Below are 27,990 nucleotides of genomic sequence, written 5' to 3'. Positions count from 1 at the left end.
ATTGATTCCCCAGCGTTTCCAGTGGTTCTAGGGATTCCCTGGCTAGCCACTCACAACCCTAAGATTTTGTGGGGACAGAGGGCTCTTAAGGGGTGGTCAAATGAGTGCTCGGGCAGGTGCATAGGAGTTTCCATCGGTGCGACTACGGTGGAGAGTCCAGACCAAGTCTCCACCGTGCACATTCCCTCAGAGTATGCCGATTTGGCTATCGCCTTCAGTAAAACGAAGGCGACCCAATTACCACCTCATCGACGAGGAGACTGTGCGATAAACCTCCAGGTGGGCGCTGCACTTCCTCGTAGTCACGTTTATCCCCTGTCTCAGGAAGAAACAGCGGCTATGGAAACATACGTCACTGAGTCTTTGAGGCAGGGATACATTCGGCCATCTAACTCACCCGTCTCCTCAAGCTTCTTTTTTGTGAAGAAGGAGGGAGGTCTGCGCCCGTGCATTGACTATAGAGGTCTAAATGCCATCACAGTGGGTTTCAGTTACCCACTACCTCTCATCGCATCGGCGATAGAGTCATTTCACGGGGCGCGCTTCTTCACGAAATTGGATCTCAGGAGTGCATATAATTTGGTGCGTATCCGAGGAGGGGACGAGTGGAAAACTGCATTTAGTACCACATCTGGCCATTATGAGTACCGCGTCATGCCGTATGGGTTAAAGAATGCTCCCGCAGTCTTCCAATCCTTTGTGGACGAGATTCTCCCGGACCTGCTCGGTCAGGGTGTAGTGGTGTACATCGATGACATTCTGGTCTACTCCGCTACACGCGCCGAGCATGTGTCTCTGCTGCGTAAAGTGCTTGGGTGACTGGTGGAGCATGACCTATACGTCAAGGCTGAGAAATGTGAGTTTTCCAAACCAGCCGTCTCTTTCTTGGGGTATCGCATTTCCACATCAGGGGTAGTGATGGAATGTGACCGCATATCAGCCGTGCGTAATTGGCCGACTCCCACCTCGGTGAAGGAGGTGCAGCGGTTTTTGGGATTTGCCAATTACTACCGGAGGTTTATCCGGGGCTTTGGGCAGGTGGCGGCTCCCATTACCTCACTGATGAAGGGGGGCCCGGTGCGGTTGCGGTGGTCAGCGGAGGCGGACAGGGCCTTTAGTCGTCTGAAGGTTTTGTTCACCGACGCTCCAGTGCTGGCGCATCCGGATCCCTCTTTGCCCTTCATAGTGGAGGTGGACGCGTCCGAGGCTGGGGTAGGAGCCGTGCTATCCCAGCGCTCGGGCACCCCCCCCAAGCTCCGCCCCTGCGCCTTCTTCTCTAGGAAGTTGAGTCCGGCGGAGCGTAACTATGATGTGGGGGACAGGGAGTTGTTGGCTGTGGTCAGAGCCCTGAAGGTGTGGAGACATTGGCTTGAGGGGGCGCGTCACCCTTTTCTCATCTGGACTGACCACCGCAATCTGGAGTACATCCGGGCGGCGAGTAGACTGAACCCGCGTCAAGCCAGGTGGGTGATGTTCTTTACCCGATTTCAGTTTAACATCTCATATATCCCAGGTTCCCGGAACACTAAGGCCGACGCACTGTCTCGTCTCCATGACGCCGAGGAACGGTCCACCGATCCCACTCCCATACTTCCAGCCTCCTGCCTGGTGGCACCGGTGGTCTGGGAGGTGGACGCGGACATCGAGCGGGCGTTACGGACGGAGCCTACTCCTCCTCAGTGTCCAGTGGGTCGTAAGTACATTCCGCTCGGTGTTCGCGATCGTCTGATTCGGTGGGCGCACACGCTTCCCTCCTCGGGTCACCCAGGGGTTGAGCGGACAGTGTGTGGTCTTAGTGGTAGATACTGGTGACCCACCTTGGTGAAGGACGTGAGGCGCTATGTCTCCTCCTGTTCGGTGTGCGCTCAGAGTAAGGCTCCCAGGCACCTGCCTAGAGGGAAATTACAGCCCCTCCCGGTTCCACAGCGACCATGGTCCCACCTGGCGGTGGATTTCCTGACCGATCTCCCGCCGTCTCAGGGCAACACCACGATCCTGGTCGTTGTGGACCGGTTCTCTAAGTCCTGCCGTCTGCTTCCTTTACCCGGTCTTCCTACGGCCCTGCAGACCGCGAAAGCCTTATTCACCCACGTCTTCCGGCACTGCGGGGTGCCCGAGGATATCGTTGGGTTATCAGCCGGTCCTGGGGCCATGGCATCAGAGCCAGACGGAAGCCCCTGCGGTAGAGGAATGGGTTCAGCGCTCTAGGGAGACCTGGGACGCTGTTCAGGAATCCCTGGAACGAGCCAGGGAACGACAAAAGGCGAGCGCTGACCGGCGCCGCAGTGAGGCCCCCGTGTTTACCCCAGGGGAGAGAGTCTGGCTCTCGACCCGGAACCTGCCCCTCCGCCTGCCCTGCCGGAAGCTGGGTCCGCGGTTTGTGGGGCCATTTAAAGTCCTTAGGAGAATAAACGAGGTGTGTTACAGATTACAACTTCCTTCTTATTATCGCATTAACCCCTCGTTTCATGTGTCTCTCCTCAGGCCGGTGGTAGCTGGTCCGCTGCAGGAAAATGAGGTGCGGGAGGTCCCTCCACCCCCCCGGACATCGGGGGGCCCCCGGCGTACACAGTCCGGTCCATCTTGGACTCCAAACGCCGGGCGAGGGGCCTGCAGTACCTCGTGGACTGGGAGGGGTACAGCCCGGAGGAGAGGTGCTGGGTACCGGTGGAGGACATATTGGACCCAGCGCTCATCCGGGAGTTCCACAGCCTCCATCCGGATCGCCCTGCGCCTCGCCCTCCGGGGCATCCTCGAGGCCGGCGTCGGCGCGCTGCGGGAGCCGCGCGTCAGGGGGGGAGTACTGTCACGACACCGACGGATGGTGGCGCCCCTCCTCGACCGGGCGGCGCTCGGCGGTCGTCGTCGCCGGCCTACTAGCTGCCATCGATCCTTTTTGTTTCACTTTCTGTTGGTTAGGTCTAGGTAGGCACGCACCTGTTTTGGTTTAGTTATTAGTAGGGGGGGTTATTTAGTCTAGCAAGGTATGTCTGTGTTTGTGCGTGATTATTTTCGTCAGGTTGTACGTCTGGGGAACAGGTGTTTTTTCCCTTCTGCCTGTAGGTTTTGTGGCAGTGAGTTTTGGGCTGCGTCCCTACGCTGTGTTCGGCTGTTTATGGGTATTTGTTTTACCTTGCCCTGCCCTACCTGTTTTTGGCAAGCGTGGATTATTTATTAAAAAGAAACGAGTGTTCACGGACTTGTGTCTCCTGCGCCTGACTTCAACCCTCCTGCTTCCTTGAGCATTCTGACAGTACGGCCCTCACACACACACACACACACACACGTGCAGATACAGACACACACGTTAAGGGCTTATAAGTAGGCATATCACTGTAAGGTCTACACCTGTTATATTTGGTGCATGTGACAAATACAATTTGATTTGATTCCGGAAGGCTCTTGACTATTTCGTCTAACAGCCAGTTTAGTTTTACCTCGCCGTCCAAATGATCTTAAAAAAAAACTGAACTGAGATTAGAGAGAGGAGGTTTGCGTAGTCATAGTGACAGATGGCACATCTAATTTAGTCAATCTACACCACTAGCTGGCAGCCCTGTGCTCTTTCATCCCCTCCCCTTTCTCTCCCTCTCTCACCCCTCTCTCACCCCTCCTCCCTCTACTCCTCTCACCCCTCCTCCCTCCCTTCCTAAATCCTAATACTGTGTAATACTAATTTAGTACACTAGTATCTGGCAGCAGAAAACCACCCTCATCTCCCTCACTCACCCTCACCTCCCTCCACCCTCCTCCTTCCTCCTTCCTCTCCCTCTTTCACCCTCACCTCCCCCTCCCTCCACCCTTCCGCTCCCTCTCTCACTCTCACCTCCCCCTTCCTAACTCCTAATCCACTGTGTTCACTTGTGTGCTCCGCTACTTTACATTCAAACGTATACGGAGCAACGAGAAGCTCTGAACATTTCACCTGACCTCATTCAGTGGACCTCATTCAGTGGACCTCATTCAGTGGACCTCATTCAGTGGACTTCATTCAGTGGACCCAATGCAGTGGACCCAATGCAGTGGACCTCATTCAGTAGGCTACAATTGGGAGAAGGCTGTAGCCTACATTACACACAGGTGTAAAATACAGTGTGTTGAGACTTGGCTTGAATGTGTCATTTTCATTAACTACATATGTTACAGAGACCCTGAGATGTGTGTTTGAATAGAAAATGCCTAGAACTCCCAAAGAAACAACAGTCTAGAAGTTAGCAAGGACCAAGGAAAGACATGCGGCCTCTTTTCAACTTCCAAGAAAATTTGGAAGCCCTGAGAGGTGTAATTTGGAGCAATAAAAAAAAATCCTGACCCAAACACTCCATGGCAAGTGATGTGGGTTTGAGTAGACAGGCCTGGAACTTCTAAATAAGCTGCATGTATAGTCTAAAGAACAAGGACAAAAGTGAGACAGACAGACAGACAGACAGACAGACAGACAGACAGCTAGGCAGATATAGACAGATATAGACAGCTAGATATACAAATTGATAGACAGCTAGATAGACAGCTAGGTACATAGTTAGACAGACAGCTAGATAGACATACAGCTAGATAAACAGCTAGATAGATAGACAGACAGCTAGATAGACATACAGCTAGATAAACAGCTAGATAGACAGCGAGTCAGACAGCTAGACAGACAGCTAGTCAGACAGCTAGATAGACAGACAGCTAGCTAGACAGCTAGATAGACATACAGCTAGATAAACAGCTAGATAGATAGTTAGACAGACAGCTAGATAGACATACAGCTAGATAAACAGCTAGATAGATAGTTAGACAGACAGCTAGATAGACATACAGCTAGATAAACAGCTAGATAGACAGCGAGTCAGACAGCTAGACAGACAGCTAGTCAGACAGCTAGATAGACAGACAGCTAGCTAGACAGCTAGATAGACATACAGCTAGATAAACAGCTAGATAGACAGCGAGTCAGACAGATAGACAGACAGCTAGTCAGACAGCTAGTCAGACAGCTAGATAGACAGCTAGATAGATAGTTAGACAGACAGCTAGATAGACAGACAGCTAGCTAGACAGCTAGATAGACATACAGCTAGATAAACAGCTAGATAGACAGCGAGTCAGACAGCTAGATAGATAGTTAGACAGACAGCTAGATAGACTATTTTGAAGCTCTAAGTACTGACAAAGACCCTGACTCTGGTTGTAAGGCATTTGGAGAAATTGAGTGTTCTGGCCCTATTATAATAATATTACTTCACAATTACTTTATGACCCAACTACCTGAAGAATAGCCATGTAGATTTGACCAACAAAGGCCTTCATGTACTGTATAGTCTGTAAGGCTAAAGGCGAGACAGACAGGCTTTTTTAAAGTTCTAGGTACAGGCAGAAACCTAGAGAGTCTATATAGCAGCTATACTATAGAGCTGATGGTTTCATATGGTCCAATAATGTCACGCCCTGACCGTAGAGATCCTTATTATTCTCTATGTTTGGTTATGTCAGGGTGTGACTCGGGTGGGAAAGTCTATGTTTTCTATTTCTTTGTTTTTGGCCAAGTGTGGTTCCCAATCAGAGGCAGCTGTCTATCGTTGTCTCTGATTGGGGATCATATATAAGTTGTCATTTTCCTTTTGGGTTTTGTGGGATCTTGTTTTCTGTTTAGTGTCTGTGCCTGACAGAACTGTTCGCTTTCGTTTTGTTGCTGTAGTTATTTTGTTTTCGTATTTCTTGAATAAACGAATCATGAACACTTACCACGCTGCGCTTGGTCTACTCTTCCTATCACCAACGAGAGCCGTTACAGAAGATCCCACCAAAAACGGACCAAGCAGCGTGGCCAGGATGAGTGGACATGGGAGGAAATAATGAATGGAGAAGGGCCCTGGACGCGGATTGGAGAGTATCGCAGTTCAAGGGAGGAGATGGAGGCAGCAAGAGAGGAACGGCGACGAAACGAGGAGTTAGAACATCGACGGAAGCCCAAGAGGCAGCTCCAAAAAAAAATTAAAGGGGGGGCACACGGGGAGATTGGCGGAGTCAGGGTTTAGACCTGAGCCAACTCCCTGTGCTTACCGTGGGGAGCGTGTGACCGGTCAGGCACCGTGTTATGCGGTGATGTGCACTGTATCTCCAGTGCGCATTCACAGCCCGGTGCGCTCGTTACCGGCTCCCCGCATTTGCCGGGCTAAAGTGAGCATCCAGCCAGGATGGGTTGTACCGGCTCAGCGCTCCTGGTCTCCAGTACGCCTCCTCAGTCCGGGATATTCTGCGCCGGCTCTAAGCACTGTGTCGCCAGTGCGCCTTCACAGCCCAGTGCGTCCTGTACCAGTGCCCCGCACTTGCCGGGCTAAAGTGAGCATCCAGCCAGGAAGGGTTGTGCCAGCCCTACGCTCCAGACCTCCAGTGCGCCTCCACGGTCCAGTATATCCTGTGCCAGCTCCGCACACCCTGGTCTCCACTGCGTCTCCCCAGCCCGGTACGTCCTGTGCCTGCTCCACGCACCCAGTCTCCAGTGCGTCTCCCCAGCCTGGTAAGCCCTGGGCCGGCTCCATGCAACAGGCCTCCAGTGCGCCTTCCCAGTCCAGAGCTTCCGGCGACAGTACCCAGTCCAGAGCTTCCGGCGACAGTACCCAGTCCAGAGCTTCCGGCGACAGTACCCAGTCCAGAGCTTCCGGCGACAGTACCCAGTCCAGAGCTTCCGGTGACAGTTCCCAGTCCAGAGCTTCCGGCGACAGTTCCCAGTCCAGAGCTTCCGGCGACGTTTCACAGTCTGGAACCTCCTGAGACGGCCCACAGTCCGGAACCTCCTGACATGGCTTACAGTCCGGAACCTCCTGAGACGGCTTACAGTCCGGAACCTCCTGAGACGGCTTATGGCACGAAGCCTCCAATGATCATCCATGGCATGAAGCTTCCAGTGATGATCCATGGCACGAAGCCTCCAGTGATGATCCATGGCACGAAGCCTCCAGTGATGATCCATAGCCCGAAGCCTCCAGTGATGATCCATGGCACGAAGCCTCCAGTGATGATCCATGGCACGAAGCCTCCAGTGATGATCCATGGCACGAAGCCTCCAGTGATGATCCATGGCACGAAGCCTCCAGTGATGATCCATGGCACGAAGCCTCCAGTGATGATCCATGGCACCAAGCCTCCAGTGATGATCCATGGCAGTCCAGAGCCTCCAGCGACCGGAGCCTCCACCGAGAGTAGATGCCCTCCCCTATAGGTTCAGGTTTGCGGCCAGAGTCTGCACCTTTGGGGGGGGGGGGGGGGGGGGGGGTACTGTCACGCCCTGACCGTAGAGATCCTTATTATTCTCTATGTTTGGTTAGGTCAGGGTGTGACTCAGGTGGGAAAGTCTATGTTTTCTATTTCTTTGTTTTTGGCCGAGTGTGGTTCCCAATCAGAGGCAGCTGTCTATCGTTGTCTCTGATTGGGGATCATATATAAGTTGTCATTTCCTTTTGGGTTTTGTGGGATCTTGTTTTCTGTTTAGTGTCTGTGCCTGACAGAACTGTTCACTTTCATTTTGTTGCTGTAGTTATTTTGTTTTCGTGTTTCTTGAATAAACAAATCATGAACACTTACCACGCTGCGCCTTGGTCTACTCTTCCTACCACCAACGAGAGCCGTTACAAATAAGCTCTTCACCTTCTATTAACCTTTTACACATGAGGCATCTTTATCCTTTATCCACATAGTGATTTCTAAGCAATTATTATAAAAAAATAAGGTGGTCTTTTGATGTCTTTCATTCACGTTTTAGAGTGAATTTGACATTTTTTTTTTTTGTCCAGTTTGGGATTTTAGAACGTTTTTGACAGTTGGTCTATTGCAATTTTATTTTGCACTAACTTGCTCACTCTTTAACTAACTGATAACTAACATAACTAATTAACTTGTGACTAACTATCTGATAACTAATAAACTTGTAACTGACTAACTAACAACTGACTGACTTATTTTTGGCTTTTATTTAACCTTTATTTATTCCAATTTATTTAACCTTTATTTATTCAACTTGGGTCCTATTCATTGTGGTATGCAATGAAAAACACTTTTAAATGCTTTGCAACAGAAAACTAGAATAACAATTCAGAATCACCTTTATTCGCACCTTTATACACACAGGTGTAAAATACAGTGTGTTGAGACTTGGCTTGAATGCCTCTTAGAGAGTATTTGTTAAATCTCCGTAGACTGACAGGACAAAGCATCTACAATAGAATTCTTTCTTTTTTTACTCGCTACATTTTTTTTCTCACATTCTTTGCTTAAAGTGACAAGGCAGCCTGTTTGTTAAGTTCCAAGTACATGCAGAGACCCTGAGATTGGTATGTCTTAGAGCAAGAAAATGTTTTAGTCCTACTTCACTGTTAAATTACTTTCGATCCAACTGCCCACGAAAAGTGTCATTCTCTTTAACTACATATGTTACAGAGACCCTGAGATGTATGTTTGAATAGAAAATGCCTAGAGCTCCCAAAGAAACAACAGTCTAGAAGTTAGCAAGAACCAAGGAAAGACATGCGGCCTCTTTTCAACTTCCAAGAAAATTTGGAAGCCCTGAGTTGTATTTGGAGCAATACATTTATTTTCCTGACCCAAACACCCCATGACAAGTGATGTAGGTTTGAGTAGACAGGCCTGGAACTTCTAAATAAGCTGCATGTATAGTCTAAAGAACAAGGACAAAAGTGAGAAAGACAGACAGATAGACAGCTAGACAGACAGATAGACAGACAGATAGATAGACAGACAGACAGCTAGACAGATATAGACAGCTAGATATACCGATTGATAGACAGACAGCTAGACAGACAGACATATAGACAGACAGATAGACAGCTAGACAGACAGATAGACAGCTAGACAGACAGACAGACAAACAGATAGTTAGACAGATTGACAGATAGACAGCTAAACAGACAGATAGACAGCTAGACAGACAGACAGATAGATAGACAGACAGACAGCTAGACAGATATAGACAGCTAGATATACAGATTGATAGGCAGACAGACAGACAGACAGACAGGCAGCTAGACAGACAGCTAGACAGCAGCTAGATAGATAGTTAGACAGACAGCTAGATAGACTATTTTGAAGCTCTAAGTACTGACAAAGACCCTGACTCTGGTTGTAAGGTATTTGGAGAAATTGAGTGTTCTGGCCCTATTATAATAATATTACTTCACAATTACTTCATGACCCAACTACCTGAAGAATAGCCATGTAGATTTGACCAACAAAGGCCTTCATGTACTGTATAGTCTGTAAGGATAAAGGCGAGACAGACAGGCTTTTTTAAAGTTCTAGGCACAGGCAGAAACCTAGAGAGTCTATATAGCAGCTATACTATAGAGCTGATGGTTTCATATGGTCCAATAATGTCACGCCCTGACCGTAGAGATCCTTATTATTCTCTATGTTTGGTTATGTCAGGGTGTGACTCGGGTGGGAAAGTCTATGTTTTCTATTTCTTTGTTTTTGGCCAAGTGTGGTTCCCAATCAGAGGCAGCTGTCTATCGTTGTCTCTGATTGGGGATCATATATAAGTTGTCATTTTCCTTTTGGGTTTTGTGGGATCTTGTTTTCTGTTTAGTGTCTGTGCCTGACAGAACTGTTCGCTTTCGTTTTGTTGCTGTAGTTATTTTGTTTTCGTATTTCTTGAATAAACGAATCATGAACACTTACCACGCTGCGCTTGGTCTACTCTTCCTATCACCAACGAGAGCCGTTACAGAAGATCCCACCAAAAACGGACCAAGCAGCGTGGCCAGGATGAGTGGACATGGGAGGAAATAATGAATGGAGAAGGGCCCTGGACGCGGATTGGAGAGTATCGCAGTTCAAGGGAGGAGATGGAGGCAGCAAGAGAGGAACGGCGACGAAACGAGGAGTTAGAACATCGACGGAAGCCCGAGAGGCAGCTCCAAAAAAAAATTAAAGGGGGGGCACACGGGGAGATTGGCGGAGTCAGGGTTTAGACCTGAGCCAACTCCCTGTGCTTACCGTGGGGAGCGTGTGACCGGTCAGGCACCGTGTTATGCGGTGATGTGCACTGTATCTCCAGTGCGCATTCACAGCCCGGTGCGCTCGTTACCGGCTCCCCGCATTTGCCGGGCTAAAGTGAGCATCCAGCCAGGATGGGTTGTACCAGCTCAGCGCTCCTGGTCTCCAGTACGCCCCCTCAGTCCGGGATATTCTGCGCCGGCTCTAAGCACTGTGTCGCCAGTGCGCCTTCACAGCCCAGTGCGTCCTGTACCAGTGCCCCGCACTTGCCGGGCTAAAGTGAGCATCCAGCCAGGAAGGGTTGTGCCAGCCCTACGCTCCAGACCTCCAGTGCGCCTCCACGGTCCAGTATATCCTGTGCCAGCTCCGCGCACCCTGGTCTCCAGTGCGTCTCCCCAGCCCGGTACGTCCTGTGCCTGCTCCACGCACCCAGTCTCCAGTGCGTCTCCCCAGCCTGGTAAGCCCTGGGCCGGCTCCATGCAACAGGCCTCCAGTGCGCCTTCCCAGTCCAGAGCTTACGGCGACAGTAGCCAGTCCAGAGCTTCCGGCGACAGTACCCAGTCCAGAGCTTCCGGCGACACTACCCAGTCCAGAGCTTCCGGCGACAGTACCCAGTCCAGAGCTTCCGGCGACAGTACCCAGTCCAGAGCTTCCGGTGACAGTTCCCAGTCCAGAGCTTCCGGCGACAGTTCCCAGTCCAGAGCTTCCGGCGACGTTTCACAGTCTGGAACCTCCTGAGACGGCCCACAGTCCGGAACCTCCTGACATGGCTTACAGTCCGGAACCTCCTGAGACGGCTTACAGTCCGGAACCTCCTGAGACGGCTTATCGCACGAAGCCTCCAATGATCATCCATGGCATGAAGCTTCCAGTGATGATCCATGGCACGAAGCCTCCAGTGATGATCCATGGCACGAAGCCTCCAGTGATGATCCATAGCCCGAAGCCTCCAGTGATGATCCATGGCACGAAGCCTCCAGTGATGATCCATGGCACGAAGCCTCCAGTGATGATCCATGGCACGAAGCCTCCAGTGATGATCCATGGCACGAAGCCTCCAGTGATGATCCATGGCACGAAGCCTCCAGTGATGATCCATGGCACCAAGCCTCCAGTGATGATCCATGGCAGTCCAGAGCCTCCAGCGACCGGAGCCTCCACCGAGAGTAGATGCCCTCCCCTATAGGTTCAGGTTTGCGGCCAGAGTCTGCACCTTTGGGGGGGGGGGGGGGGGGGGGGTACTGTCACGCCCTGACCGTAGAGATCCTTATTATTCTCTATGTTTGGTTAGGTCAGGGTGTGACTCGGGTGGGAAAGTCTATGTTTTCTATTTCTTTGTTTTTGGCCGAGTGTGGTTCCCAATCAGAGGCAGCTGTCTATCGTTGTCTCTGATTGGGGATCATATATAAGTTGTCATTTCCTTTTGGGTTTTGTGGGATCTTGTTTTCTGTTTAGTGTCTGTGCCTGACAGAACTGTTCACTTTCATTTTGTTGCTGTAGTTATTTTGTTTTCGTGTTTCTTGAATAAACAAATCATGAACACTTACCACGCTGCGCCTTGGTCTACTCTTCCTACCACCAACGAGAGCCGTTACAAATAAGCTCTTCACCTTCTATTAACCTTTTACACATGAGGCATCTTTATCCTTTATCCACATAGTGATTTCTAAGCAATTATTATAAAAAAATAAGGTGGTCGTTTGATGTCTTTCATTCACGTTTTAGAGTGAATTTGAATTTTTTTTTTTGTTGTCCAGTTTGGGATTTTAGAACGTTTTTGACAGTTGGTCTATTGCAATTTTATTTTGCACTAACTTGCTCACTCTTTAACTAACTGATAACTAACATAACTAATTAACTTGTGACTAACTATCTGATAACTAATAAACTTGTAACTGACTAACTAACAACTGACTGACTTATTTTTGGCTTTTATTTAACCTTTATTTATTCCAATTTATTTAACCTTTATTTATTCAACTTGGGTCCTATTCATTGTGGTATGCAATGAAAAACACTTTTAAATGCTTTGCAACAGAAAACTAGAATAAAAATTCAGAATCACCTTTATTCGCACCTTTATACACACAGGTGTAAAATACAGTGTGTTGAGACTTGGCTTGAATGCCTCTTAGAGAGTATTTGTTAAATCTCCGTAGACTGACAGGACAAAGCATCTACAATAGAATTCTTTCTTTTTTTACTCGCTACATTTTTTTTCTCACATTCTTTGCTTAAAGTGACAAGGCAGCCTGTTTGTTAAGTTCCAAGTACATGCAGAGACCCTGAGATTGGTATGTCTTAGAGCAAGAAAATGTTTTAGTCCTACTTCACTGTTAAATTACTTTCGATCCAACTGCCCACGAAAAGTGTCATTCTCTTTAACTACATATGTTACAGAGACCCTGAGATGTATGTTTGAATAGAAAATGCCTAGAACTCCCAAAGAAACAACAGTCTAGAAGTTAGCAAGAACCAAGGAAAGACATGCGGCCTCTTTTCAACTTCCAAGAAAATTTGGAAGCCCTGAGTTGTATTTGGAGCAATACATTTATTTTCCTGACCCAAACACCCCATGACAAGTGATGTGGGTTTGAGTAGACAGGCCTGGAACTTCTAAATAAGCTGCATGTATAGTCTAAAGAACAAGGACAAAAGTGAGAAAGACAGACAGATAGACAGCTAGACAGACAGATAGACAGACAGACAGACAGACAGATAGATAGATAGACAGCTAGACAGATATAGACAGCTAGATATACCGATTGATAGACAGACAGCTAGACAGACAGACATATAGACAGACAGATAGACAGCTAGACAGACAGAGAGACAGCTAGACAGACAGACAAACAGATAGTTAGACAGATTGACAGATAGACAGCTAAACAGACAGATAGACAGACAGACAGATAGATAGACAGACAGACAGCTAGACAGATATAGACAGCTAGATATACAGATTGATAGGCAGACAGACAGACAGACAGACAGGCAGCTAGACAGACAGCTAGACAGCAGCTAGATAGATAGTTAGACAGACAGCTAGATAGACTATTTTGAAGCTCTAAGTACTGACAAAGACCCTGACTCTGGTTGTAAGGTATTTGGAGAAATTGAGTGTTCTGGCCCTATTATAATAATATTACTTCACAATTACTTCATGACCCAACTACCTGAAGAATAGCCATGTAGATTTGACCAACAAAGGCCTTCATGTACTGTATAGTCTGTAAGGATAAAGGCGAGACAGACAGGCTTTTTTTAAAGTTCTAGGCACAGGCAGAAACCTAGAGAGTCTATATAGCAGCTATACTATAGAGCTGATGGTTTCATATGGTCCAATAAGCTCTTCACCTTGTATTAACCTCTTACACATGAGGCATCTTTATCCTTTATCCAAATGGTGATTTATGAACAATTATGATAAACAATAAGGTGGTCTTTTGATGTCTTTCATTCACTTTTTAGAGTGAATTTGACATTTTTTATTTTTGTCCAGTTTGGGATTTTAGAACGTTTTTGACAGTTGGTCTATTGCAATTTTATTTTGCACTAACTTGCTCACTCTCGAACTAACTGAGAACTAACATAACTAACTAACTTGTGACTAACTATCTGATAACTAATAAACATGTAACTAACTACTAACTGACTTATTTGTGTATTTTATTTAACCTTTATTTATTCAATAAAGGTTAAATAGTTAACAATAAATTCTTATTTACAATGATGGCCTGGCTAACTGGTAACTAACTAACTAACTAACTAACTAACTAACTGGTAACTAACTAACTAACTGGTAACTAACTAACTGGTAACTAACTAACAAACTGGTATTGTCTGTCCCCCAGGTCTGAGACATGGTCTAAGCCAGTAACTAACTGGTTTGTCTGTCCCCCAGGTCTGAGACATGGTCTAGGCCAGTAACTAACTGGCTTGTCTGTCCCCCAGGTCTGAGACATGGTCTAGGCCAGTAACTAACTGGTTTGTCTGTCCCCCAGGTCTGAGACATGGTCTAGGCCAGTAACTAACTGGCTTGTCTGTCCCCCAGGTCTGAGACATGGTCTAGGCCAGTAACTAACTGGTTTGCCTGTCCCCCAGGTCTGAGACATGGTCTAGGCCAGTAACTAACTGGCTTGTCTGTCCCCCAGGTCTGAGACATGGTCTAGGCCAGTAACTAACTGGTTTGTCTGTCCCCCAGGTCTGAGACATGGTCTAGGCCAGTAACTAACTGGTTTGTCTGTCCCCCAGGTCTGAGACATGGTCTAGGCCAGTAACTAACTGGTTTGTCTGTCCCCCAGGTCTGAGACATGGTCTAGGCCAGTAACTAACTGGTTTGTCTGTCCCCCAGGTCTGAGACATGGTCTAGGCCAGTAACTAACTGGTTTGTCTGTCCCCCAGGTCTGAGACATGGTCTAGGCCAGCTGACGTTAATTGATGGGACGTGTTACACGGGTCAGTTCGAGAACGGACTCTTCAACGGCTGTGGGATGCTGGTCTTCCCTGATGGATCCAGGTAACAATGTCTCACCATTCCTATTTCACCTTTGACCCTGCTAATGACATTACAACTGTCTGACGTCTAAAACGCCAGCTGTGTCTAAAATGACACCCTATTCCCCCTTATAGCACATTTCTTTTGACCGATGCCCTGAGGCAAGGTGTTGCATTAGATATCTCCCCTGATCATTTTCTTAATTTGTTACTTCTAACTGGAAAAGGCTTGAATTCCTTACCGCGTCCATGTGATTTTGCAAACAGATGTTCTCTTAGTGTTGTGATTTTAGAACAACAGGCGACGCTTTCCTCTAGATCCAACTCTACTCTGATGTCACACAAAGTCATTTGGGATGCAATTTATGTTGCTTGCAACATGATTATAACGAACCTCCTTCACCTTGCGAGCAAAGCTTGATTGAGATAATTAAGTGTCAGTTGCTTTAACGAGGATCTCGGCAACGTCACACACTGCGCGGCTAAAGTAAAACTAATCGCTGCACAAATGGACTTTTCTTTGCTGTGTATTGTATTCCGTGTCACAGAGCACGTAGCAGACTTAGGTTGTGAGAACAGGAGAATGGATCATTCCATCAGTGAAGATTCCACCCACCTCAGGTCAAGGTTCCCTGCTTATATTTGTCTGTGTTCTGACAGCATTCTGTTCTTGTTAGAGACATCTTGGTGACATTTCTCAGCTGAATAATATCTATTATATGACAGCATAGCTCACTAAATAGTTCTGCACCAGACAACTGCCTAACAAATACATTTTGGAGAATCCACTCAAAACAAACTGAACACAATCAATCAAAACAAACTCCTTGACATTGGGGTCCTATTCATTATGATAAGCAATGAAAAACACTTTTAAACGCTTTGCAACAGAAAACTAAAATCAGAATCATAATGTTACCTGGTGATATGGTGCTGCTAGTGAAAGACAACATAGTCATAATGTTACCTGGTGATATGGTGCTGCTAGTGAAAAACAACATAGTCAGAATGTTACCTGGTGATATGGTGCTGCTAGTGAAAAACAACATAGTCAGAATGTTACCTGGTGATATGGTGCTGCTAGTGAAAAACAACATAGTCAGAATGTTATCTGGTGATATGGTGCTGCTAGTGAAAAACAACATAGTCAGAATGTTACTTGGTGATATGGTGCTGCTAGTGAAAGACAACATTTATAGACAGAATACAGACAACGGCGTTAAAACAAAGGTTACGATTGATACACAGTGTGTATACGTTTGATACACAGTGGTTGTACAAATGTATAGTATTAGTATAAATATGTCTATTTTCAGAGAGATGAACAGAGTGCAATGCAGTATAGTGCAGTTATTTAGATTACAGTTCAGAGATGGCTTGATGCGGTGTGCAGCATCGAGTCCATAGTCCTTTAGTCTCTATAGGCCAGATAGCTGTTTGGTGAGGGCCACAGCCCGGGGGAATAAACTTTTCAGGTGGCAGTTTTGGTCATGAGTGACCTGAACCGCCTGCCAGAGGGGCATTTTTGGAGGAGGGGGTGACCGGGTGGGAGGGGTCGGGATGATCTTTCCTGCACGCTTCCTTGCCCTGGAGTTGAGCAGGACCTCGATGGAGGGCAGGTGGCAGCCGATGGCCCTCTCTGCAGAACGGACAGTGCATTGCAGTTTGCCCTTGCAGCGGGCAGATTCAGGCCCAAACCAGACAGTGATAGAGGTGAGGATGGACTCGACGATTAATGTGTAAAACCGGATCAGGATTGACTGGGAGATTGAGTTTTTTCACCTGCCGCAAGTCAAACGTCTGCTGCTGTGCCTTCTTGGCGACCTCCGTGATGCTGTCCTCCCATTTCAGGTTGTGGGAGATGATGGTGCCCAGGTATTTGAGTGATTCAACTGTGCTAACAGCTGAGCCGTCAATCTAGAGGCGGAGAGATTGTGGGGGGCGTTTTCTAAAGTTAACCACCATTTTCACGGTTCTGTCTGTGTTGAGTTCCAGGATATTGCGACTGCACCGTGCCATTAGCCGGTTGACCTCTCCATGGTACATGGAGTCATCGCCTTCGGTGATGAGACCGACCAGAGCTGTGTCATCTGCAAATTTGAGTAGTTTGACAGATGCGTTGTTGGAGGTGCAGTCATTGGTGTACAGTGAGTAGAGGTGAGAGCACGCATCCTTGTGGCGCTCCAGGGCTGAGGGATAAAGAGTCTGAAAGGTGGTTTCCCAGCTTCACGTGTTGCATCATGTTGGACAGGAAGTCAGTGATCCATTGACAGATGGAGCTGGACACGTTCAGCTGGGAGTGTCTTGTAACAGTTTTGGGATGATGCTATTGAATGCTGAACTAAAGTTCACAAACAATATCACTGCACATGGATGCTGGAGTGAGTAGTCGTGCTGTTCTTCGCTCCGCGGGAAATATTAAATTTCCTTACATTCGTTACATTACAACGGAATGATTTGATTAGTGTAATGTTAGCTAGTTAGCTACATAGTTGTCTTTGTATCAAGGATAAAGGTGTAGCTAAAGGTGTAGGTGTAGCTTTGAGAAACTAACTTTTAGAAACTAACAAGGTTAGCTAGCCAGCTAGCCAGCTGTATTCGTTCGTTCGCGCCATTTTCCAAATGGCGTCAACATCACAACACCACAGCCACTGCTAGCTAGCCAACTTTACCAACTAGCGGTACTGTAGAAACTAAATACATTACAACGGAACGATTTGATTAGTGTATCGTTAGCTAGCTACATAGTTGTCTTTGTATCAAAGATAAAGGTAAACGCAGCCACTGCTAGCTAGCCAACTCTACCAGCTACCAGCTAGCAGTACTGTATCATTTTTTGTCAATAAGATTTTTGCAACGTAAGCTTTCGAGTTGTGTAGTCCACTTGTGTAGCTAGCAGGACTGACTTTGTGTTAGCTAGCTAACGTTTAATTACTTCTGCGTTATGAAAGGAACTAGACATGGACACGAATGATCCATTGGTAGTTTGTTGTAACCAAGTATTGGTGCTAACCGTGTGTTATTGGATGCTAGCATGCTAGTTAGCTACGGCGTCATAGGACACGGTGCACTGGGTGGGTTTCACGGAAGAATACTGTACCAAGTTATCTAGCTGAATAAACTAAGTTTGAGCCTATTCCTGGAAACATTGAACCACTGTAGTTTACATCAATTATAATTTCTAAGTGGAAGTTGGAATAGTTATATTTGAGTATTTCAGCGAATGGTTAGTGAGGGAGGCCCTGCTCTCTCGCTTCCCCAGTTGTTTAGTTTCCAATCTCCTTTGCATTAGCGTAGCCTCTCCTGTAGCCTGTCAACTATGTGTCTGTCTATCCCTGTTCTCTCCTCTCTGCACAGGCCACACAAACGCTTCACACCACATGGCCGCTGCCACTCTAACCTGGTGGTCCCAGCACGCACAACCCACGTGGAGTTCCAGGTCTCCGGCAGCCTCTGGAACTGCCGGTCTGCGGCCAACAAGGCAGAGTTCATCTCAGCCTATGCTACCCTCCAGTCCCTCGACTTCTTGGCGCTGACGGAAACATGGATTACCACAGAAAACACTGCTACTCCTACTGCTCTCTCCTCATCTGACCACGTGTTCTCGCACACCCCGAGAGCATCTGGTCAGCGGGGTGGCGGGACTGGAATCCTCATCTCTCCCAAGTGGACATTCTCTCTTTCTCCCCTGACCCATCTGTCTATCTCCTCCTTTGAATTCCATGCTGTCACAATCACTAGCCCATTCAAGCTTAACATCCTTATCATTTATCGCCCTCCAGGTTCCCTTGGAGAGTTCATCAATGAGCTTGACGCCTTGATAAGTTCCTTTCCTGAGGATGGCTCACCCCTCACAATTCTGGGTGACTTTAACCTCCCTACATCTACCTTTGACTAATTTCTCTCTGCCTCCTTCTTTCCACTCCTCTCCTCTTTTGGCCTCACCCTCTCACCGTCCCCCCCTACTCACAAGGCAGGAAATACGCTTGACCTCATCTTTACTAGATGCTGTTCTTCTATCAATCTCACTGCAACTCCCCTCCAAGTCTCCGACCACTACCTTGTATCCTTTTCCCTCTCGCTCTCCTCCAACACTACTCACTCTGCCCCTACTCAGATGGTATTGTGCCGTCGCAACCTTCGCTCTCTCTCTCCTGCTACTCTCTCCTCTTCCATCCTATCATCTCTTCCCTCTGCTCAATCCTTCTCCAACCAATCTCCTGATTCTGCCTCCTCAACCCTCCTCTCCTCCCTTTCTGCATCCTTTGACTCTCTATGTCCCCTATCCTCCTGGCCAGCTCGGTCCTCCCCTCCTGCTCCATGGCTTGACGACTCATTGCGAGCTCACAGAACAGGGCTCCGGGCAGCCGAGCGGAAATGGAGGAAAACCAGCCTCCCTGCGGACCTGGCATCTTTTCACTCGCTCCTCTCCACATTTTCTTCCTCTGTTTCTGCTGCTAAAGCCACTTTCTACCACTCTAAATTCCAGGAAGCTCTTTGCCACCTTCTCCTCCCTCCTGAATCCTCCCCCCCCCCCCCCTCCCTCTCTGCGGACGACTTTGTCAACCATTTTGAAAAGAAGATTAACGACATCCGATCCTCGTCCTGCTCACATTGCCCTACCCTATGCTTTGACCTCTTTCTCCCCTCTCTCTCCAGATTAAATCTTGTGACTTGTGACGGCCGGCCGCCCAACAACCTGCCCGCTTGACCCTATCCCCTCCTCTCTTCTCCAGGCCATTTCTGGAGACCTTCTCCCTTACCTCACCTCGCTCATCAACTCATCCTTGACCGCTGGCTACGTCCCTTCCGTCTTCAAGAGAGCGAGAGTTGCACCCCTTCTCAAAAAACCTACACTCGATCCCTCTGATGTCAACAACTACAGACCAGTATCCCTTTCTTTCCTCTCCAAAACTCTTGAGCGTGCCGTCCTTGGCCAGCTCTCTTGCTATCTCTCTCAGAATGACCTTCTTGATCCAAATCAGTCAGGTTTCAAGACTGGTCATTCAACTGAGACTGCTCTTCTCTGTGTCACGGAGGCTCTCCGCACTGCTAAAGCTAACTCTCTCTCCTCTGCTCTCATCCTTCTAGACCTATCTGCTGCCTTTGATACTGTGAACCATCAGATCCTCCTCTCCACCCTCTCCGAGTTGGGCATCTCCGGCACGGCTCACTCTTGGATTGCGTCCTACCTGACAGGTCGCTCCTACCAGGTGGCATGGCGAGAATCCGTCTCCGCACCACGTGCTCTCACCACTGGTGTCCCCCAGGGCTCAGTTCTAGGCCCTCTCCTATTCTCGCTATACACCAAGTCACTTGGCTCTGTCATATCCTCAAATGGTCTCTCCTATCATTGCTACGCAGACGACACACAATTAATCTTCTCCTTTCCCCCTTCTGATAACCAGGTGGCGAATCGCATCTCTGCATGTCTGGCAGACATATCAGTGTGGATGACGGATCACCACCTCAAGCTGAACCTCGGCAAGAAGGAGCTGCTCTTCCTCCCGGGGAAGGACTGCCCGTTCCATGATCTCGCCATCACGGTTGACAACTCCATTATGTCCTCCTCCCAGAGTGCTAAGAGGATTGGCGTGACCCTGGACAACACCCTGTCGTTCTCCGCTAACATCAAGGCTGTGACCCGATTCTGTAGGTTCATGCTCTTCAACATTAGCAGAGTACGACCCTGCCTCACACAGGAAGCGGCGCAGGTCCTAATCCAGGCACTTGTCATCTCCCGTCTGGATTACTGCAACTCGCTGTTGGCGGGGCTCCCTGCCTGTGCCATCAAACCCCTACAACTCATCCAGAACGCCGCAGCCCGTCTGGTGTTCAACCTTCCCAAGTTCTCTCACGTCACCCTTCTCCTCCGCACACTCCACTGGCTTCCAGTTGAAGCTCGCATCTGCTACAAGACCATGGTGCTTGCCTACGGGGCTGTGAGGGGAACGGCACCTCCGTACCTTCAGGCTCTGATCAGTCCCTACACCCAAAGAAGGGCACTGCGTTCATCCACCTCTGGCCTGCTGGCCCCCCTACCTCTGAGGAAGCACAGTTCCCGCTCAGCCCAGTCAAAACTGTTCGCTGCTCTGGCACCCCAATGGTGGAACAAGCTCCCTCACGACGGCAGGACAGCGGAGTCAATCACCACCTTCCGGAGACACCTGAAACCCCACCTCTTTAACCTCTCTAGGCTAGGCGGGACGAATTCGTCCCACCTACGTAACAGCCACTGCTATCCTGTGGCGCGATTTTCAAAACCTTAAAAATCCTATTACTTCAATTTCTCAAACATATGACTATTTTACAGCCATTTAAAGACAACACTCTCGTTAATCTAACCACACTGTCCGATTTCAAAAAGGCTTTACAACGAAAGCAAAACATTAGATTATGTCAGCAGAGTACCAAGCCAGAAATAATCAGACACCCATTTTTCAAGCCAGCATATAATGTCACCAAAACCCAGAAGACAGCTAAATGCAGCACTCACCTTTGATGATCTTCATCAGATGACAACCCTAGGACATTATGTTATACAATACATGCATGTTTTGTTCAATCAAGTTCATATTTATATCAAAAACCAGCTTTTTACATTAGCATGTGACGTTCAGAACTAGCATACCCCCCGCAAACTTCCGGGGAATTCGCTAACATTTTACTAAATTACTCACGATAAACGTTCACAAAAAGCATAACAATTATTTTAAGAATTATAGATACAGACCTCCTCTATGCACTCGATATGTCCGATTTTAAAATAGCTTTTTGGTGAAAGCACATTTTGCAATATTCTAAGTACATAGCCCAGGCATCACGGGCTCGCTATTTAGACACCCGGCAAGTTTAGCACTCACCATAATCATATTTACTATTATAAAAGTTTGATTACCTTTTGTTGTCTTCGTCAGAATACACACCCAGGACTGCTACTTCAATAACAAATGTTGGTTTGGTCCAAAATAATCCATCGTTATATCCGAATAGCGGCGTTTTGTTCGTGCGTTCCAGACACTATCCGAAATAGTAAAGAAGTGTCGCGCGCATGGCGCAATTCCTGACAATAAAATTCTAAGTATTCCATTACCGTACTTCGAAGCATGTCAACCGCTGTTTAAAATCAATTTTTACGACATTTTTCTCGTAGAAAAGCGATAATATTCCGACAGGGAATCTCCTTTTCGGCAAACAGAGGAAAAAATCCCAAAGGCGGGGGCGGTCGGGGTCACGCGCATAAGCCAGTGTCCCTTGATCGGCCACTTGAGAAAGGCGATAATGTGTTTCAGCCTGGGGCTGGAATGACGACATTCTGTTTTTTCCCGGGCTCTGAGCGCCTATGGACGACGTGGGAAGTGTCACGTTAGAGCAGAGATCCTTAGTAAATGATAGAGATGGAAAAGAAGTTCAACAAATGGTCAGACAGGCCACTTCCTGTAAAGGAATCTCTCAGGTTTTGACCTGCCATTTGAGTTCTGTTATACTCACAGACACCATTCAAACAGTTTTAGAAAATTTAGGGTGTTTTCTATCCATATGTAATAAGTATATGCATATTCTAGTTACTGGGTAGGAGTGGTAACCAGATTAAATCGGTTAAAAAAAAGATATAGATGTACTATTGTAAAGTGTTTGTTCCACTGGATATCGTAAGGTGAATGCACCAATTTGTAAGTCGCTCTGGATAAGAGCGTCTGCTAAATGACGTAAATGTAAATGTTATCCAGGTGTTCGATGACGTAGCGTAGGCCCATGTTGTGTGAGGTAGCCTAGCGGTTAACATCTCTTGGCCAGTAACCAAAAGGTCTCTGGTTCAAATCCCTGAGCCAACTAGGTGAAAAATCTGTCGATGTGGCCTTGAGCAAGGCACTTGCTCCTGTAAGTCGCTCTCGATAAGAGGGTCTGCTAAATTACTAAAATTTAAATGTTGACAGCATTGTCCACAGACCTGAGCATTTCTTATTGGACAAACCCAGTTAGTTCCTCCCTGTTTCCGTCTGTGTTCTTCCGTTTGGTGCCTAATGAACACACCCCACTGTTTGTGCATCTGTGTGTCTCTTGCAGGTACGAAGGAGAGTTCATTCAGGGGAAGTTCCAAGGCGCAGGCGTCTTCAGTCGTTTTGACGGGATGAAGTTCGAAGGAGAGTTCAAGAGTGGATGTGTGCAGGGATACGGTAAACAGTAGAATCTCAGCAACACCCTCTTTATACTTCTCTTATAACTTTGAACTAAACAAGTTTATTCTGTCTCCCACTGTTAAATGACACAACTCACTTTGTAAAAGGAATCTGTAGCAGGGTCTTTTTAAATTATTCTGTATATTTAGAGGGGGGTTTCGGTTTAAAACCTCTACGGGATCGGTGGGTCCCTTCCACGGGACGGTTGAGCTAACGTAGGCTAATGCGATTAGCATGAAGTTGTAACAAGTAACAAGAACATTTCCCAGGACATAGACATATCTGATATTGTCAGAAAGCTTAAATTCTTGTTAATCTACAACATTTTGAACAGAAATGCAATGGTTCATTGATTCAGTCTAAAACTTTGCACATACACTGCTGCCATCTAGTGACCAAAATCTAAATTGCGCCTGGGCTGGAATAATACAATATGGCCTTTCTCTTGCATTTCAAATATGATTGTACAAAACAAATACAATAAAACGCATGGTTTTTTCTTCGTATTATCTTTTACCGGATCTAATGTGTTATATTCTCCTACATTCATTTCACATTTACACAAACTTCCAAGTGTTTCCTTTCAAATGGTATCAAGAATATGCATATCCTTGCTTCAGGTCCTGAGCTAAAGGCAGTCAGATTTGGGTATGTCATTTTAGGCAAAAATTGAAAAAAAGGGGCGGATCCTTAAGAGGTTTAAGTTAATGACATAAACCTGAACTTGAACTTAAACATGACCTTTGCAGGTATGCTGACGTTCGCTGACGGAGGTCCGGAAAGAGGGGGAGGAGGAAGAGGAGGAGGAGGGACGAGCCACGAGGGTCTGTTTGAGAGAGGCCAGCTGGTGGGCAGAGAGGGGTGCCAGGGCACGGTGCAGCGGGCACAGGGGGCAGCCGCCAAGGCACGGGCACTCTCCATGTGACCTGCAGCTAGGGTGCGCTACTCAGGGAACACTTCACTATCATACTCACACCCTTCTTTTTCTTCATTCATCTCATTCTGTTCTCTATCTTTACGGTTATACTCCTCTGTACACAGTGTACAAAACATTAAGAACACCTTTGCTCTCAGAACAGCCTCAATTCGTCGGGGGCCTGGATTCTACAAGGTGTCGAAAGCGTTCCACAGGGGTGCTGGCCCATGTTGACTCCAAATGCTTCCCACAGTTGTGTCAAGTTGACTGGATGTCCTTCGGGTGGTGAACCATTCTTGATACACACAGGAAACTGTTGAGCGTGAGATGCAGTTCTTGACACACACAAACTGGTGCGCCTGGCAGACTTTTGATTGTCTCTATTAAAAAGAGGAGGATCCCATCAGCTATCTGTAGGCTAACTATATTTATTTCTCAACTCTCATAATATTTAGCATATTGCTTCGCTTTACAATCGGGGTAGCCTACCTGACTGGCATGAAAATGAACCGAGGGAAAAGTGCCTTCGTTTGCTATTCAAGTGCATATGGATGACAGGTACATGATAACGGCCCATTCTAAACCAAAACTAATCTCACACAAATATTATTTAGCGTATTTAAAGACAAGACTAAATTGAGAATAGTCTGATTCGTGACAATATTATCCCTTGTGAATGATACCCAGTGTGTGCAATCTAAGGCAAGAAACAGCACATGCATATTTTGGGGGACTTTTATTAGATCATAGTCGCATGCATCGTGTGGTATGGCCCATAGACCTATATGTTTTGATAAGGTTTGTATCACAACTAAAGTGGCCAAAAATCTCCAAACATAGCCTCTAGGCCCAAGACCCCTGGAACATGGTTAGAGTGCCCATAGCCTACAGAGCCTAGTGAAACCTGTTCTTATAAGCCATCATTGTGCAATCACGTGTGAAAACAGTTTTGACTGGACACTATTTTAAAGAAGATCCCAGCTTTCTCTTACTGCTATATTTATTGCTTAATTCTTAAAATGAAGTACATTAATCCGCTTTATAAATGGTGTACCCTACTTGCCATTTTAAAAACGTAACCGCACGAAACCTCCATTCGCTTTTCGAGTGAAGGCTACGGATGACATGTCTTTTTTATGTTTATAAAAAATAATTTCACACATATATTAGTAGGCTATATGTAAAGACCAGATTAAATTGAGAATAGTCTGATGGGTGAGAATATTATCAAGCGCTTGTCAAATTGTGAATGAGAGACTGATGAAGTGTGTGCTGCCTGTGCAAGAAACAGAGCAGAGTGCTTCCCTTTCATTCACCTTTTTTTCAAATCATCATTAGTCGCATCGTACGGCCTTCAAATGTATTCCAAATCTAAACATATTGCCCAGCGTTTGTATCACAACTAAAGTTGCATAAATACCTTTAAATTAAGCATATAGGAAGACCTGTTCCTTTGTTAAGCGCTCAACACAGAATAGCCGGGTGTGTGCACTCCCTCAGAAATCGTTTGGAAAAATATCCTTTCTATTTTATTCAGCTGTGTTCAACTGTATTGTTCTTAATGTAAAATAATATAAAATAATGCCACGGGAATTATAAACTAATCCAGTCTGCTAAATTAACTAGTGTAGCCCACAGCCATATGGCATAGCCAGATCAGGGCCTTATCATAAGGACAACTCAGACTATTATTCAGTTATTCGGTTCTTCTGAAATAGGCTACATTTTCTTCATATCAAAGTGTTTCTTTAGACCTGCCTAAAATTAATAATAGGTTTATTGTGATGGTGTAGGCTATATTACATGGATTTATTCTACTTTTTAAAATGTAGATTTTCCAAAATGTCCGCATCAGTGGCGTGTAGGCTGACATGTCTTTTTGAAGCCGGAGATGCTAAACATGTTTATGCTAATTAGCAGTCAATTACCGTGAGATCGGCAGTTATTTGCATGACAATCACCAGCTGACAAAATGTGATGACCGCCACAGCCCTATGTACACTCTGTGTATATTCCCGTCTTTTGTTTCTCTCTCTTTTCTTTGTTCATCTTGATCTGTGTGTTTTTCTCAACCCCTCTTTGTATCCACATCTTTCTCTATCCATGTCTTTCTATTCATCTCTACCTCTCTCATGTGTTTTCCCCTCTGGTAGTGCTTGCTTGGTGCGCTACATGTCATTAGACTTCACCCTCTACATCACAGTCAACCAACGAGCTGCTGAATCTGATCCAGGATCTGCTGAGCCAAAACCCACACCTCCTCCTCATTCCTAACCGTTCGTTCAACATACGGTGCTACCTACCTACTGCTAAATATGTTCCCAGATCAGCTCTAACCGACATCAACCGCAACTACTCAGGAGTTGAAACTAGTGTCCAAGCAGGCAGAGAACATATTTGGATCTGTCACATTTCCACCACAGGGTTTTACACCGGTGCTTGGCCTAAAGACTCAGACTTTACACCGGTGTCCCTGTGGAAAAGCAGCATTAGAGGCCAAAGACTCAGTATTAGAGCCCAGAGACTCAGTATTAGAGCCCAGAGACTCAGTATTAGAGCCCAGAGACCCAGTATTACAGGCCAGAGACTCAGTATTAGAGGCCAGCATTAGAAGAATTCATACTCTGTGCCACATAACATGGCTGAATCTGTTCTGGGGTCAGCTGACTGAAACGCCATTATCTTAATGCCAACCAACTGATTGGTTGGCATTATCAGTGGTTCTCAATAGATGCCTCACTAGGGACTGGAGTACTCCCCTGGTAGCAAGCAGGACAGAAGATTTTCCCTGATCATGTGATCTGCCCAGGACAAAAACTCCAGGCTTTAATTATTGTTGTCTATGCCCCAAGTTCTTACTGGTCCGGCCACATGGTTAGGGAAAGCTCCTGTCCCTGGTTATAGCTACTGTGTTGTGAGGTAGGGATGATGGTAGGGGTGTATTTTCATTGGGTGGTAAGGGATGGTGGCCATATTGGGACAAATGACAAGTGTGTCTGCATTAAGATGACACTAGTGCAATTTGATAAAGATATTTAGCAATTTAACTTTGGGGTGCAATCGTCCTTAAATAAGGGTTTAGATACAGAGAAGAGAAGACTAAACTACTGCTGTGTCTGTCATAGGGTTATGGGCCCTGGTCAAATGTAGGGAATAGGGTGTAGGGTGCCATTTGGGACATACCATCGTGATAAAGTCAGACAGTGGAGCACTAGTTTTGATTTGTCAACAACTTCATCACACAGAAGAAAACCACCATTACAGGAACACACAGATGAACTTCCTGTATAGCTGTTCCCTTCCTGTATCTGAAAAATATGTTATCCATTTTTTATGATAAATAAGGTTAAATGTTTAATGTCAGTATCTGTTTTCACAGAAAAAAGTTTTGAACTAACTAATCTCAAGTTTTGTGAACAGTCGTTCCAGTAACTAACACATTTCACACGTGGTATGTTGATGTGACATTGTGCCTGTTAAGGGAGAGTTGTCTGTGTGTATATGTAGTGTGCGGGGGGAGGGGGCATTAGGGGAGAGGTGTCTGTGTGTATATGTAGTGTGAGGGGGGAGGGGGCATTAGGGGAGAGGTGTCTGTGTGTATATGTAGTGTGAGGGGGGAGGGGGCATTAGGGGAGAGTTGTCTGTGTGTATATGTAGTGTGCGGGGGGATGGGGCATTAGGGGAGAGTTGTCTGTGTGTATATGTAGTGTGAGGGGGGAGGGGGCATTAGGGGAGAGGTGTCTGTGTGTATATGTAGTGTGCGGGGGGAGGGGGCATTAGGGGAGAGATGTCTGTGTGTATATGTAGTGTGCGGGGGGAGGGGGCATTAGGGGAGAGGTGTCTGTGTGTATATGTAGTGTGAGGGGGGAGGGGGCATTAGGGGAGAGGTGTCATACCCATTGAAACGGAGGGCAGCTGTGTTTCACCTCAAACTTGCCTATTCAAGTATATATTTACAAGATGGATTTTTATTCATATTCAATAGAAAAAAATGGGGTGCAGCTTATTTCTGGTGTGGGGGTGTCTGTCTTACACCTGTCATTCATTTATGCGGCTCTAAAGGGCTTTTCACACTACTGGGCCGAACAGAGCCGATCCAAACCAAGCTGTACTGAGCTGGCCTTGTTAGGCATCCACCGTTGTTGCTGTATGAAATCCTGGCTTCTGCCTTAGTATCACGCTGTAATCACTGAAAACCTGTTCCGTCTCGATATGAAAATATGACACTCCAGAATGACTTATCCTTTCACTTCTGTGTATTGAATCACCTTCCACCTGTTCTTGGTGGAAGGTGTACACTACCGTTCAAATGTACACTACCGTTCAAAAGTTTGGGGTGACTTAGAAATGTCCTTGTTTTTGAAAGAAAAGCATATTTTTTTGTCCATTAAAATAACATCA

At 46.7% G+C, this 27,990-nt stretch overlaps 1 protein-coding gene across 1 annotated transcript in view; it reads left to right on the top strand.

Annotated features, from left to right (window-relative positions):
* LOC145862436 (MORN repeat-containing protein 4) overlaps nt 1–27,143 on the top strand; it is a 35,445-nt gene extending 8,302 nt beyond the window's left edge. The window contains exons 3-5 of the mRNA XM_082966601.1: nt 14,401–14,515; nt 22,561–22,670; nt 23,423–27,143. Of these exons, the coding sequence (XP_082822727.1) occupies nt 14,401–14,515; nt 22,561–22,670; nt 23,423–23,598 (401 nt within the window). The 3' untranslated portion in view covers nt 23,599–27,143. The remainder of the gene's footprint in view (nt 1–14,400; nt 14,516–22,560; nt 22,671–23,422) is intronic.
* The last annotated feature ends 847 nt before the right edge of the window (nt 27,144–27,990 follow it).

Source organism: Salmo salar, chromosome 02 (assembly GCF_965601325.2).
Source record: "Salmo salar chromosome 02, fSalSal1, whole genome shotgun sequence".
NCBI classification, from domain to species: Eukaryota; Metazoa; Chordata; class Actinopteri; order Salmoniformes; family Salmonidae; genus Salmo; species Salmo salar.
This window is presented reverse-complemented; position numbering and strand designations above follow the sequence as displayed.